The 12,871-nt window shown below is 36.5% G+C and overlaps 1 protein-coding gene across 1 annotated transcript in view; it reads left to right on the top strand.

Annotated features, from left to right (window-relative positions):
- Positions 1–11,234, top strand: part of LOC150086117 (2-hydroxyacyl-CoA lyase 2-like) — a 167,190-nt gene extending 155,956 nt beyond the window's left edge. Inside the window, exons 15-16 of the mRNA XM_090374390.1 lie at positions 2,213–2,311; positions 10,869–11,234. Of these exons, the coding sequence (XP_090230516.1) occupies positions 2,213–2,311; positions 10,869–11,054 (285 nt within the window). The 3' untranslated portion in view covers positions 11,055–11,234. The remainder of the gene's footprint in view (positions 1–2,212; positions 2,312–10,868) is intronic.
- Positions 11,235–12,871: the final 1,637 nt, after the last annotated feature.

Here is a 12,871-nt window from a genome sequence, read left to right as displayed (position 1 = left end):
CCACCTTCCAGTTTGAGAAACCTTGCCCTGCTCAAACAGCTTCAATTTCTTGAGTATCCAATACCAAATCCTTAAATGCTGATCTCCAGATAATTCTCCAGTGGGAAAAGAACTTAATTTTGATTCTTCTAAAATTCAGTCCTGTCTTATATCTCGCAAAAAGAATTCTTCTGTTCCTATGCTTTCATCTGATTAGATCTGACGACGCTCCAATTTCTAGGCACGATCTTGGGGAATATCCCTACTTTTAATCCTCTCTTGGCATAAAACACATTACAAATATTGCTTTCTCTGAATCTAAAAAACTGAGTTTTCTCCTTTGCTCTCATTGTTACTTTTCTTCCCAACAGTTCTTGACTTTGTAGAAATTGCAAATCCAGCCTCCCATGAAGTATTGTTTCCACATCTGGGGCAGTACCCACAAAACCTCTCTCAGGCTTCTAGCTTACATTCAAAAGAGGGCAGTTAGATTAATTAATGTCTCATCTCTAACAGAGTCTCTCCACTCTGTCTCATAGACTTTCTGTTTCTGCTGCATGCCTTTTCTATGCATACTTGCATGGGCACTGAATTGGCTTCTATAGTTCCTGCGCTTTCTCTCTCTTTCAAAGCAGTCCAATCATGTGCGTGCCACTACCAGTCAACATCCTTTTATTGTCCAAGTTCAAACTCACAGAACCAACTTTTCTTCTTCCTCATTTATTCATTCAACTTCTGTTTTCTGGAACAACCTTGCCTCATATGTATTTCCTAAAAATTGCAATCTACAGAAGTTCAAGTCTAATGTCAACAGTATCTTCTTTCATCTTTTAAACCCATGCACGGTACTAAGTACTATAGGTTTTTAAAAAAATAAAAGTACTTATACATAACAATGATCCTTGAGAATGAAAAAAAAAAAAAAAAAAAAAAAATAGTATGGAAAACATTTATTTAACATAATTTACTATAAGATAGTAAATTATAAGGAATTGTGGTTTCTTTCTTTGGCAATTCTTTACTTTTATTTTACTTTATTGTTTATTATTAGTTATATTTTGTAGTTTACAATAATATACCTGTGTAAATCGAAGCAGATGCCATTACAGAATTTTTAGTGCAAGCCCCTGGAACACTTTTGCGAACCCCTAGGGGTTTGCGAATCACTGGTTGGGAACCGCTGCTGTAGAGAATCACTTAAGAACAAGGATCTTAAGTGTTAGCAGCCAAGTGATTCTTAACAAAAGTTGTCTATATTTCTCCTAACAGTGACATACAGGATATAATTGACGTCATTCGTTTCATTTTGTTGCCATACTCATACTGCCATACCCATGATCATGAGTGGCATATCGCATACCCATGATCATGAGCGGTGATTTCAATGTTAATTTCAGATTGGAAGAAATTAAACTATTATTAACTTTCCTGCAAGAAACATTCGATCTAACTCTCAACACTAATCCCTCAGTTTCAACTACAAGATCGGGTACCTCAATCGACTCTGTTTTCTAGAAACATTTAGCTATCATAAATCCGCTGTATTTTGTCTTCCAGCTGAAATTGGAAATTTGTGAATGATCAATAAAATATTTACAATACACAAGCTCTTTTACTTAGTAATCAATTTATGCAAATCAGAATACCTAAAAGAAACGCAAAGATTAGTAATCTTTATGGAAATGTCATTTGCATCATTTCCATCTCGCACTTTCGTCAAAGATGCAAGACAGAATGGTCATTTCTACTTCACATTTTCATGACAAATTGGTTTTACTTCAGTCCGAAATTCAGTAAGTGCTGCCAAAGATGTTTTCATGTCAAAAATCCTCACTTTATTTTGTTCCCATCAGATATTTCATCATCAATTTGATATCAGCTACAGCGATACTGATGACAAATTCAAAAAAAATCTAAAATTTGTCTTGATTAATCACTAGTTACACAACTTATCCCACTTTTCACTGTTCAAAATTTTTGTGCTGTATTGCTGGATACAAAACCAGAAACTGAAGTAAGAGGGGGAGAGTGGAAGTAACGCCTAACACCTATCTTTCAGTTTCTGGTTTTCTATCGAACAAACTGTTCTTCTCTCCCAGGTACAAATTTTAAATATAGAGAAATTAAAACTTTTCTGATGAAATAATTATTCTCCTAAATTAAAAAAAAACAAACTTGGGCATTTTAAAAATATAAAGATTATTTGCATAAAATATTTAAAATTTCTTGATAGATACCGGTAGTAGCAGTAGTTGGAAATGATGCTTCTTGGATGCAGATCTCACGTGAACAGGTTCCTCTCTTTGGTAGTAATGTTGCCTGCCAACTTGCTGTAAGCGTTCTTTAAAATCATTTTATTACATAGCTATTATTAAAATAATAATAATAATAATAAAAAAAGATATTTACTTTCTCAGCAATTTAAAGAAAATAATGATTGCATCTCAAACTGTTTCGCTTGCTACTTGGAGACACCCTTCTTATCTAACCTTTAAATTTTTATATATCTGTATATACCGAATGATTGTTTTATTAGAAAATCCACATCCAAAGAAAGATGACAGGGGATTGTGCATGCATGTACTAGTAGTAATGGCAAATGATGCAAGGAAGCAAGCTTATATAGCATCAGCCAAAAAAAAAAAAAAAACCAGTTCACCCATCTATACCACCAAGAATTTGTCTACTTCTTTCTTGAATTTATTCAATCCATCCACTTCCTCAACAACAGATTAAAGCCTGTTCCAACCACTCACTGGCTGAAGGCAAACTTCTGCACAACTATCCTGCAACCACCGTTCCATTAATATTCAGCTTACTCAATCCATTCAAAGCTTTAAACACCGCAATCAGATATCTCCGCAGGTGCCTGGTCTCGAGACACTGCAATTTGTAGAACTCAAGCCTTTCTAGTTAAGAGCACCCTTTTGTTCACTTCACCAATCTGGTTGCCCCTCTCTGCAACTTTTCCAGCAGATCTACACAGAAAGAATTCATGAGATACCTCCTCAGTCACTCCTCTCACTAGTGGACAAACACACCACTTCTCACTCTATTGCGGAGGTGGTACAGAAACTGCACTATCCCCATTTGAGAGTATCAAGAATATGCCATTTCCAGAATAATATCTCACTGCGGACAGCACTGTGGGCGAAGAAAAGTGGTGGATGAATGTAGCTGTCGATGTCTGTCTCGCATTGTTTCAGCTACCCGGAGAGCGACAGTGGCACAAATAATCGCCAACTTCAATGAGGAAGGTACCAGAAATGTCTCCACCAAGACCATTAGGCGATCATTAGCTGCAATGTTACAGGAGCCACCGATCCTCCAGAGTCCCATTGCTAACACCACAACACAGGACTCTACGCCTCAACTGGACATAAGACCATCATCACTGGACCTGGGATGATTGAAGATGAGTCTCCTGGTCCGATGAGTTCCATTTCCAGTTATTTCGAGCGGACGGGAGGGTGTGTGTCTGGCAGAAACCGCATGAAGCTATGCACCCATCATGTCACCAAGTAACTGTTCAGGTAGATGAGTGTCAGTAATGGGCTGGGACATGTTCAACTAGCACGTGTTGGGCCTCTAGTACGTCTAAACGCATCTCTGAATGGTCCAGGTTACGTGTCCATCCTTGCAGACCATATGCATCCCTTCCTGGTCATTGTGCACCCACAGGGCAATGGACTTTTCCAGCAGGACAATGTGCCTCCCCGTTCACCAGATACAAACCCTGTGGAGCATTTCTGGGATGCTGTGGAAAGGTCTGTTCAAACTTTGAATCCTCCACTCAGGATTGCGAGGGAATTATGGACAGCAGTGCAGCAAGCATGGATGGAAATATAGGGGGAACTCTTTCGTGAACTAGTGGATTCAATGCCTCAATGTGTGACTACCCTTATCCGAGCGAAAGGTGGGCCTACCCTTTACTAGGTAGGTATCTCATGATTTCTGTCCACTCAGTGTAACATCTTTCCTAAAGTGAGGCCTCTAGAAAGACCTGTATACAGTACTCAAGATGCGGCCTAACCATGGTCTTATATAATGGGATAATTACCTCCTTATCCCTGATAGCAAAGTTTCTATATATCATTGACAAAATCCCATGAGTTGTCCTGGCAGAATGTCTGCAGTGATCAGAGAATTTCATGTCTGACTGCACAATCATCTCCAGGTCTTTTTCATTCTTCCTCGAGTGTAGTACCACGCAGTTGATGTTACTCTAGGGTTACTGTTACTCATGTCCAGTACCTTGCATTTGTCAATGTTAAACTTCAACTGCCATTTCTCAGCCCATTGACTCAATTTTCCTAGAACTTCTTGAAGTAGTGCACCCTGATGACTGTCATTAACCATCCTGCCAACCTTTGTATCATCTGCAAACTTTGACATTAAGCCTGATATACCTTCATCAGTATCATTAATAAATATTGAAAACAACAATGGGCCCAGCACTGAACCCTTGGGGACTCCACTGATAACATTAGTCCACAAAGAGTAGTGCCCATTGATAACCACTCTGTCTTCTTCCATTTAACCATCTCTTTATCCATAGCGGCAACTTGCCCTTAATGCTACATTGCTCCAGTTTGCACAATAGTCTTTTGTGCAACAGCATCAAAAGCCTTCTTGAAATCCAAGTATATGATGTCAGAGTTATTTTTGCATCCAGTTCTTTGGTCACTGCATCATAGTAACCTGTCAGATTGGTTATACAAGATTACCCCTCAATAAATTCATGCTGTGATTGAAGTATAATTGCCTGTACAATTGGTTCTACATTACTTCAACTGGTGATTCCATTATTTTCTCTGGAACAGACATTAAGCTAACTAGTTCACATATGCTCACATGCAATTCAGTGAGAAAATGGGTCAATGGTATAATATCAGTGACTTCCAGCATGGTATGATAGTTGGTGGGTGTCAGTTGGAGTGTTTATGTGTACCAGGAATGGCACAACAACAAGAAAACATCCAGCCAATGACAGTCCTATGGCCACAGCTAGCTTATTGTGTGATGTGATGAGAGGCCTGTGGGGGATAAAAAGAATTGTGCAATCTAACAGACAGGACACAACAGTGATTGAAGTGCACTGGACTCTACCATGGATGTGGGTACTGCAGCAGATGATCTCACAGGGTTATCAGCTTGGATCCAGGAACACTGAACATTTTGAGGAGTGGATAAAGGTACCGGGCCTGATAAGTACCAGTTCCATTATGAATCAGTGGTACTTTCATGCCAGGTGCCAACACCACAGGCTGTTGGGGGAAAACAGATGATGTAAGTGTTTTTGTGCACATGTTTAAATCCCCTAATACCGGTGAATCAATATCTGAATGCTACAACCTATTTGTGCCTTGTTGCCAACCTGGTGCATCCTTTCATGTTTACAGTTTATCAGATGAATAAACAATACTTCCATCACATACATTGTCACAAGGTATGGACCTTTTTAGGAATGGTTCCAGAAGCACGTGGGTAACTTTACCATACTTTGTTGGTCTGCTTAGTCACAAATCTCAACCCAATTGAGATCTGGGTGAGGTGGAACAAACTATTCATGATAGGGAACTGTTTGAGTCTGTTCTGAGGGGTAAAGTAGGCTAATAAACTTGCCACTCAGTGTATACAGATAAAAGTATATTCTGGATGTTTGGACATCACTCCAGAATGAAAAGCCAAATCATGATTTCTGTCCACTGTATATTCTGCTGCATTCTTGGAATGGTCTAGGCCCTAATCTCATAGCCTCATGCTTCCTCTCTACCAGAGATATTATTTTCATGTTGAATTATCAACTGTTAAGGCGACAAGTTCAGGTTTCTAAATATTTCGTGCCTCAGCAAAAACAACAAATTTGGAAATTAGAAATGGCCGACAGCAACTCTGTTGATAAAAGAAGTACGGAAGACCAAATGGACCAACCAGACCTGGGAAGACCCAGGTCTTTCTCCCCCCCCACCCCCGCCTTTTCCTGTGTGCAATAAGGTGTGTGTGTGGGTAAGACGGCAGTTCTGTGAGTGACTAATCCCTAAATTTTCAGGGATGGAATTGCTGGTGCCACTGTCTGAAACCAACAGTAACTTGTCAGTATGATGATTTTTTTTTTTTATTTATTTATTTTTTCTCCCCTACTCACTCAATAGATACAGAGTGACCATTATATTTAACTGATGGTTCACCTCCTTGTGGTTAGGGATGCTAACCAAGAAGCAGTCTTTTAAAAGATTGCTAATTGAGTTATTAGTTGAGTATATATAGTTGAGTTGGCTAGTTTTTTCACCATAATTAGTGATGTGGCATATTAGAGTTCATTTAAAAGGATATAAAATAAAGATTTTAAAAGGAACTGATATTAGAAGCAGAAGTTTACTATGTACAATATTTAAAAAAGAGTGACATTACTGGTCTTGGTTTTATTTATAAAATCAAGACCTTTAATGGAATAAAAACACCATGTTTGAGTGTTTTTATTGCTGAATTAAAGCAGTCCGTCTTTCTTCTTACCTTTAAATTTGTTTTAGTGTTAATAACACTACCCAACATGATTTTTACGTCCAGTAAATGAATGGTTGTTTCTGGTCAAGTTTTATGTATAGAATTTAAAATCATAAAAATTTCCTATCACGTCTCCGTTTTAAGATATAGATAGATAACTGGATTCTGTACAAAGATATCATTACTGTTTGAAATACAATTTTTAAATTAAAGTTTAAAAATTAGTTTTGTTTGTTGGGCTAAAAGTTAAGCAAGTACATCATTACTGTTCTTGCAATATAGTATATTTTGATTTTGATGACTTTTCCAGACAAGTCAGTATTTTTATTAATCTTATTACATCATTCAACTGTTCAATATATAGTGTATGATAAACTATGCTACAAGAATTCACCTTCTGTTCAAATTTACCAATTGCTTTTACTGTTTTTAGGTTAATGCATTGTTAAAATTGAGAAGACAAAGCACAGAACCTGCGTCAATCACCCAGACAACTTCTGTTTGTTTGTTTGTTTGTTATTCGGTTTTTAGGAGCATTAGCAACTAAGGCCATATTGCTCCGGGATATGTGGTGGTCATTCCCTGACCTTTCCGCATCCTCCGTATTTGGTTGTGACGGGCTCGAACCCCGGTCTAATCAAGAAACGTGTGCTATGCACGACAACTTCTGCTATGTTTGTGGACACTTAACTCAAAAACTCAGAGGGAAAAAATATACAATGTCACAAAAGTTGCATATTCATTGTACTTCGGTGACCAATAAAAAAATTGGGCTTCGCATATCTGTTGTATTACTTGTACAAAAAACTTAAAGCTGTGGTTATATGGCAAGCTGGGAGCCTTAGCTTTTTCCATCCCTATGGTGTGGCACAAGCCCAAGATTCATTTCGATGACTGCTATTTCTGCATGACAAAAATAAAAGGTATTTCCAAAAAGAGCAAGCACTGCATCAAATATCCCATCAGCAATTAGGCCAGTGCGACACAGTAAAGAACTGCCAGTACCAGTGCCACCAAAATCTTGGGATATTTGAAGGAGTGATGAAGGTACAGAAGAAGTCGTTTTACCAGATGTTGCAAAACCATGTACTTCACGTGATTTGGACTACGAGCCAGAAAAAGAAAAGGCCCCACATTACATTGAACAACAAGAATTAAGTGACTTGATCAGAGACTTGGGCTTACCCAAAGAGAAGGCTGAACTACTCGGATCCAGACTACAACAGTGGAACTTGCCTGCCAAAAGGTGCAAACATTATAATATACCGTAAGCGAAATGAAGAGTTTAAGATATTTTGCAATGGAAAACAACATGTGTGTCTCTGCAAAGACATCGTTGGTCTTATGCATGAACTGAAAATTGATCACAATACCTCTGAATGGCATTTGTTCATGATGCATCAAAACTAAGTTTGAAAGCAGTAGTGCTTCATAATGGAAATGCTGTTGGCCTGAAAGAAACTTACAATAGTATGTCCCAGATTCTTGCTGCTATACATTATGATGACTGTGATTGGACTGCTTGTTGGGTTGCAGGGTGGTTTCACTAAATAGGGTGGTGTTTGTGGGATAGTCGTGCAACAGCCAAGCACTATGTCGTACAACATTGGGACAAGAGAGATGAATATATTCCTGGCAAAAGCAATGTAAAGTATGTTCCATTGGTTGATCCACAAAAGGTTTTTCTTCCCCCTTTACACACCAAACTTGGACTGATTAAGAATTTCACTAAGGCACTGGATAAAGAAAACAGGATTCGCATATTTACTGAAAATGTTTCCAAATTTATCTCGTGCAAAGGTCCTAAAAGACAAAGCATTTCAAAGAAACCTGAATAATGTTGAACTGGCTGCATGGAGATCTTTCATGGAATCAGCTGTGGTACACTGATTCCTCGGAAAGAGAACTATGAGAGAACTAATTGGTGATAAACTTGCTGAAGTGTTACAAGAACGTGGGGTGCCGAATGTTATTGAAAATGCATTTCCTTCATTCCCATCTGGATTTCTTTCCTGAAAACTTTGCAGATGTCAGTGATGAACAAGGAGAGTGCTTCCGCTAGGACGTATCTGCAATGGTAAAACGATATCAAGGTTGCTAGGATTGTGCCATAATGGGAGATTACTGTTGGTTCCTTAAACAGGAAAAAAATCTGGAGTATAAAAAGGAAATCATTGAGTGGGAAACATGTCTTAACTAACATATTGTGTGTAATAATTACAACCATGTATGCTGATATCATATAAAAACAAGTAATTTAAAAAATGCATATATCTTTTGATGTAGACATGACAGAAGTAAAAGAGTGATATTTTCATAATAACCAACTTTAATTCCAAAGGTATGACGAAAAAAAAATTTTGTCAGGTACTGTAATCCATAAGTGTTGGCAGATCACCTAACCAGGAGACCCTTGAAAATAAAGATTCTTTTTTAAACTATTAATTAGTGATTAAAAAATCTGAAACATTTTTCCCTACCTTCCTAAATATCAACAGACTTACTATCAGGTGACCCACCACAAAGCTGCAAATTATGCGTTTGTTTAGTTTTACATTACTTGTTTGTACATTCCCACTAGTTTAATAAACATCTAGTCTCACCCTAGTTGTTTTTGAAAGATTTATTGTTTTCACATATTATGGACAAGCAAGAAACTGAATATTCTCTCAGGATAACTGCTACTTTGCAGGAAGCAATATACGTAATTTAAAATTTGGCATTGAAATGAATTTTGAAAAAATCTGAAAACAACGTCTAATATATATATATATAAATTTTGATCTTTTTAAAATATTTGAACATACAATAAACAGAAACATGCACATTTAATCAGTTTTTTAAACTGGAATATGGAAGAATTTAATAGATTCATGTTTATACGAGGGGTGATCATTTAATTTGCGGACTGGTGCAAGGTTTTATGTTTACTGAGCAGGCTGTGTGCACACGCCAGTACTTGTCGAGCTAGTGTTGAATGAAGTTTTTTTTTATAGCCCCGTGTCACTGACAATTGTTTTGAAGCAAGTATCATGTCAGATATACAGATTGAACAGCAACATGTGATTCGTTATTGTCAGACAGGGCTTAAATGCATCGGAAAAAGTTAGATATGAATGAAGCAATGAAGCTATAGTATGAGTGTCTTGGTAGGATGGCCATATTCCAGTGTGACTGAACTTTCTAGTGTGAAGTGGTTTCTCCATCAAGACAATGCCGAGCCCCATGCAGGTAGTGATCACTGCCATAGGTCTGAGGTTCTGTCATATTCCGCTTATTCACTGGACTTAGTCCCATGTGATTTCTTCCTGTTTCCATGTCTGAAGAAAGCTCTGAAAGGCGAGCATTTCACATTTGACACAACGATGCTCACAGAGCCACAACAGAAGCACTTCGCAGGGTCTTTCGAAAAATGGCTTGCAAGAAGCACTTAATTTGCCACTGTCATACCCATGCATTAGCATGGGTATGACAGTGGCAAACATGTTCAAGGGACAGTATTTCAAGAAGAAATCCACAGAAGATTTAGATGATGACAATTAAGATCTTGCACCAGTCTGTACATTAAATTATCACCCTTCATATCGTATCTAAACTGTTTATTTTTATCAGCATTTTTTAAATAATTATTTTTTTATTAATGAATAAAGTTATATACAAATAAATACTGTACTACAACATTAAGAAAAGATAAAATACTGATTGTCAAAGAAGCATAAAAAAATAAAATAAAAGAAGACTGAGAAATTTTAAAGAAAGTTAGGTCCCTGACAGGTGACCTAACTACTGGTTTTGTTACAATTGGGGGGGGGGGAGATTCATGATCACTTGTTAAAAGATTTTAATATGAATGAACTAGAATATGCAACATGTGGTTTGTGCTGTTTGCCACTTCATTTGGATAATCAATATTCTACACAGGCTACTAGGCTAGATGGAACAACATAACCCTACACAAACCATGTCACTCACACTGTCTGGCCTTTACAGGGTATTGTATTCAACATGAGAACTGATTGCAGAGAGATCTGAGGAACCACCATTGCCACTTGACCCTAAACACCGTGCAAAAAATGTTTAATTAAAAAAAATATATATATTTTACAATGAATATTAAAATTAGCTCAAAGAGGAAAAATTAGTATTATTTATTAGCTACTGCAAAACTTGATGGTCAGTGCAATCTGGTGTTGATTCTTTACCTTCATTCATTTATATGCTGTCAGGATTTTGGAATGCTTTGAGATTTTAGCAACATGTTGTAGTTGTATTCCTTTCATATATAAAGATTTATTATTGTATTAGTTCATGAAAGGAAATTCTAATGTTAATTTATAAAAATTTTTTGCTATTGCATACACCATTATTTTTCCTGATTTCAGTTTACTGATTATCATAAAGCTGTGGAAGGTCTGGGAGCAAAGGGTTTCTTGCTGAAAGCAGAAGACAAGGATAACATCTCTTCAGTATTCAAGAGAGCCTTGGAGTTGAGCCGCCAAGGATCCAGTGTTTTAGTTAATTGCCTCATTGGAAGGAATAGTTTTCGGGATGGCAGTATATCAGTTTAAGTGTTTCTCCACAGAAAGGACTAAACGTACAAGATTTTTTCTGATATATATTGTATGTATAGAAAGGAAGTAAATCATCATGCATCCACCATTTTAGGTAACTACCTCATTCAAAGGACTAGTTTTTGGGATGGTAGTGTTTGAATGTTCCATCACAGCCAGAATTAAAGATTAAATGTAAAGATTCTTGCAAAAAAAAAAATAAATAAATAAATAAATATTCATATATATATATATATATGTTTGGAAAATGAGGTAAAATTTAAGACTGTATGAGCACACTAACTACAGAATTACAACAAAATATAAAATTTTTTTTTAAAAAAATTACAACAGAAAAAATATTTTCAAATAACTTTAAATATTAAATATCTATATGTATTTTTTGTATTTTATTACTATTATTTTTGTCAATTTTTTTTTTTTTTTTGTTTGGGGATAAAATATTTTTTTAAAAGCAACATATAAGTTTCTTGGAGGATTCTGATTATGCCACCACTAGTTATACAAAGCTTGTTGCATTAATGGTTATATAGGGGTTGCTTTGATGAAAAAAAAAAAAAAAAAAAAAAAACACCTTAGAGGTTTTTTAAAAGCTCCATGAAAAAATTCTTCATTGCTCTGACAGATAAATTTTTATTACAGACTACAAAAGTAGAGAACCTTTTAATTGTTGAATGATAGCATGGACCATCTATAGCTATATCAATTTTATCTATCATCAATTATATCTCTTTTGGGAATTGACTTCTAATCTCTCTTGGCACAAGCACATTACAAATATTGCTTCCTCTGAATCTAAAAAACTTGGTTTCTCAGCGTTACTTTCCTTCCAAACAGCTGTGCACTCTGTACAAATCGCAAATCCGCCCTACCATGGAATATTATTCCCACATCTGGGGTAGTACCCCCAAAACTTCTCTCAGGCTTCTTGATTCCGTTCAGAAGAGGGCAGTTAGGTTAATTAATGATTCATCCCTAACAGAGTCTCTCCACTCGCTGTCTCATAGACGTACTGTTTCTGCTGCATGCCTCTTCTACAGATATTTCCATGGGCACTGTTCTTCTGAATTGGCTTCTATAATTCCCGCCCTCTCTTTCAAAACAGTCCGAACATGTGCCGCCAACATCCATTTACTGTCCAACTTCAAACTCGCAGAACCAACTTTTCATGTTCCTCGTTTATACATTCAACTGCTGTTTTCTGGAACAACCTTCCTTCATATGTATATCCTGAAAATTACAGACTACAGAAGTTCAAGTCCAATGTCAACAAATATCTTCTTTCGTCTTCTCAACCTCCAACCCAAGAATGGTACCAAGTACTATAGGTTCTAATACCTCTCGGTTTACATAAAAAAATCTAGTTATAGCTATACATTTATTCTTTTTCTCCCTGCATTGTGATTTTGGTACTTTAATTTAAATCTCCACTACATTTTTGCACAGTTTACAGTAAACATTTTGTTTTATTTTGCTTTGTTTCAGCTTTGTGTGTTTACAGAAGAAAGTATTTCTGAGTGTTCCCCCCTTTAGTCAAATACAGATGGAGAAAGGCTGTTGTAATTGTTTTCAAAAATTAATCTATTTGGAGCAACATTAATCTCTTGTTAAAATACATAAAAAGTATCTCAAAATATATAAGAGCAATAAAGCTCTTACAGATAGTTCTCGATTTTACGAGTTAATTTTTTCCCATCACATGTTCGTAAAGCGGGAAATTATTTCCAATAGACACAAGATTAAAAATAGGGGTTACGTTCTCAACAATGAAATTAGTTAGCTAATTAGTTTATGTTTAAACAATGATTGATTTA

Source organism: Mastigoproctus giganteus, chromosome 5 (genome assembly GCF_048544385.1).
Source record: "Mastigoproctus giganteus isolate SK-2022 chromosome 5, ASM4854438v1, whole genome shotgun sequence".
NCBI classification, from domain to species: Eukaryota; Metazoa; Arthropoda; class Arachnida; order Uropygi; family Thelyphonidae; genus Mastigoproctus; species Mastigoproctus giganteus.
The sequence above is the reverse complement of the archived record's forward strand: the minus strand, read 5'-3'. Positions and strand labels throughout refer to the sequence as shown.